The sequence below is a fragment of the Penaeus japonicus genome, unplaced genomic scaffold (assembly GCF_977035675.1).
Source record: "Penaeus japonicus unplaced genomic scaffold, GWHDUDI00000001_assembly GWHDUDI00000006, whole genome shotgun sequence".
Taxonomy (NCBI): Eukaryota; Metazoa; Arthropoda; class Malacostraca; order Decapoda; family Penaeidae; genus Penaeus; species Penaeus japonicus.
In genome coordinates, this window is record NW_028234408.1 from 4819901 (window position 1) to 4822400 (window position 2500).

At 37.0% G+C, this 2500-nt stretch overlaps 1 protein-coding gene across 10 annotated transcripts in view; it reads right to left on the reverse strand.

Moving 5' to 3' along the window:
- The window catches only part of LOC122256647 (sorting nexin 1), a 27630-nt gene that overhangs the window by 11575 nt on the left and 13555 nt on the right, over positions 1–2500 (reverse strand). For all 10 annotated transcript variants that reach the window (XM_043021472.2, XM_086537592.1, XM_086537591.1 and 7 more), the window contains 2 exons: positions 910–1077; positions 146–270 (listed from right to left, as the gene is read on the reverse strand). In XM_043021472.2, the coding sequence (XP_042877406.1) occupies positions 146–270; positions 910–1077 (293 nt within the window). The remainder of the gene's footprint in view (positions 1–145; positions 271–909; positions 1078–2500) is intronic.

Consider the following 2500-nt stretch of genomic DNA (forward strand, 5'->3'; position numbering starts at 1 on the left):
CACCCTCGGCTGTAAATCTCAAGATTCAACCCGTCGAAGGAGGGTTAATCACTCAACATACAGACAACCTCAAAAGTAATCAAAATCAAAAAATAAACAAGACCATTTCTTATCCAATTATTTCTTACCTACAAACACAACTTACCTAAAGTAGGGGATGTTGGTCTTCGTGGTGACCTTGTAAGCCATGTATGAGCTCATGCCGTCACCGATCTTCTGAGGGTCCGAGATGGAGATCTCGATGAACTCGTCTCCACTCTCACTCTCCAGCTGGAGGAGGATGTAGCCATGCATGCAGAAGAATTAAAGACTCATTTCAGATATAGATATTGCCGAGATTAAAATAACTCTTTGAAAAAAGATGGATTATTTTATATATACATAAATATGTATGTGTTAACACAATTTTTAATATTCTTGTCTCTCAAACCTGAAAAAAAAATTCTAACCATCACTATTTGTCTAAAGACTTGCACTCACTTTCCATCCAGGGAGAACATGAATTAGTTTGTTACAATACTTAAATGAATATTCTGCTCTGTCTCCGCATTTCAAAGTTTCAAGGCAACTTAAAACATTTCTTGTGTAATTTTGTTTTGGTCAAATAGCACTAACATCTTTCATCTCAATTCACTTTCACTGCTACAGTTTAAGCTTCAGGTCTTCAACTACAACTGTACTAATTACAAAGAACTCTAATATGAGCAAGAATAAATAAATAAATAAATAAATAAATAAATAAATAAACACTTTTCTAAAATCAAATCCTAATACTATCCACTCATACCCATTTAAGCATTTTCCAAACGCACAACCACCCAATAAAACAAACAACAAACAACAAACAACAAACAACAAACATCGACACGACTACTTCCACTTAGACATCCGACCGTGCAGCACACCCACCTGCTCGGCTGAAGGTCTGGCAGCAGCTACGGGTGTGACGGGTGTAGGTGCCGCGGGAGTCACGTTGGGGGTGAGATTTGGGGTGGCGGTGGGAGTGATGGGAGCCACTGGGGGTGTCAGGGGGGCTCCCATGGGGGGTAGGATATTGGAGGCGGGCAGTGGAGGATCCTGCGCGGTGATACCAATGGAGGAGTGAAATTACGCGGTGCTGAATGCGAGAGTGTGCACACTGAATGACTCTCTGGCTGGCTAAGAATGTCATTACGTTACATCTAACAGGTATATGTCTGATTACTCGATCAAAGTGCATGTTACAAAATCATCTTGATTCTAATGACACCTATGAACATGAATAAAAGTTAAGCAATGACAATTCTTCAAGAAGTTATGTAAATAAAGACATCAATCTGTAGTAAAAAATAAATAAATTAATGAAAAAAAAAAAAAAAAAATCTACAGCAAATATTAATAAAAACAGCAAAGAAAAAAATATATATAAACCTGTATAAACATTAAACATGACCTAAAAATATTTATTATTACTGCATTCCAACATTTAAATAAGCATCTCTCTTTTATTACATATGAAAGTTAAACAGCAAGATTCCAATTTAAATCAAGTTAACCTTTATATCAAAGTCTTAAAATGAAAGCTTCATTACCATCATACCATTTTAATGAATAAATGTAATGTTAGTTAATTAAACATTTTATAAAAATTGTCAGTCTGACTTAACCTATACAAGCAGCATCACAAACAAAAGCCATTTCATACAAACCTGCTTCACAAAAAAGGAGAAAAAAATATATATATATATTTGACTTCTTTAGGAAGGGCAAAAATGATGCATACTATCCAAGCTTATGAAATCAAAATCATAGTTAGAGAAAACGAGTCAGAAAGAACAAATGAGGGGTGAGGGCGAGGGATAGGAGAGAGGGATAGGGGAGAAAAAGAGAGAGAGGGAGAAGGAGAGAGAGTGAGGGAGAGAGAGAGAGAGAGAGAGAGAGAGAGAGAGAGAGAGAGAGAGAGAGAGAGAGAGAGAGAGAGAGAGAGAGAGAGAGAGAGAGAGAGAGAGGGAGAGGAGAGAGAGAGAGAAGAGAGAGAGAGAGGAGAGAGAGAGAGAGAGAGAGAGAGAGAGAGAGAGAGAGAGAGAGAGAGAGAGAGAGAGAGAGAGAGAGAGGGAACAGATTTTCTACAAAATATATGCATACTTATTGAAAAGTGGGATACAGAATGCTCTAAAAAGAAAAATAAGACTTAGCAATAACTGCAAGTAGAATAAACAAGCAAAACAAGTAAATAAGCAAATATAAAAACAAATGATTCTAAAGTAGCATACATTGTTTCGATGCGTGATGTAAAAACACAACACAGTACAAAAATTCTTTCATTCGACAGACACGATGACGTCACTTACAGACTGTATAAAAAAAAATACATCACTGGCACTCTTTTCACTGTGAGAAGTAAGAGCCAAGTGTTAGGGCAAAAATACGCCATAGCAAAATCAAAAGAGCAAAATCACGATCACACATAGGAACAATTACAGTTCGAGTCAAGGTTACACAGCCTACCAGGCATACAGAC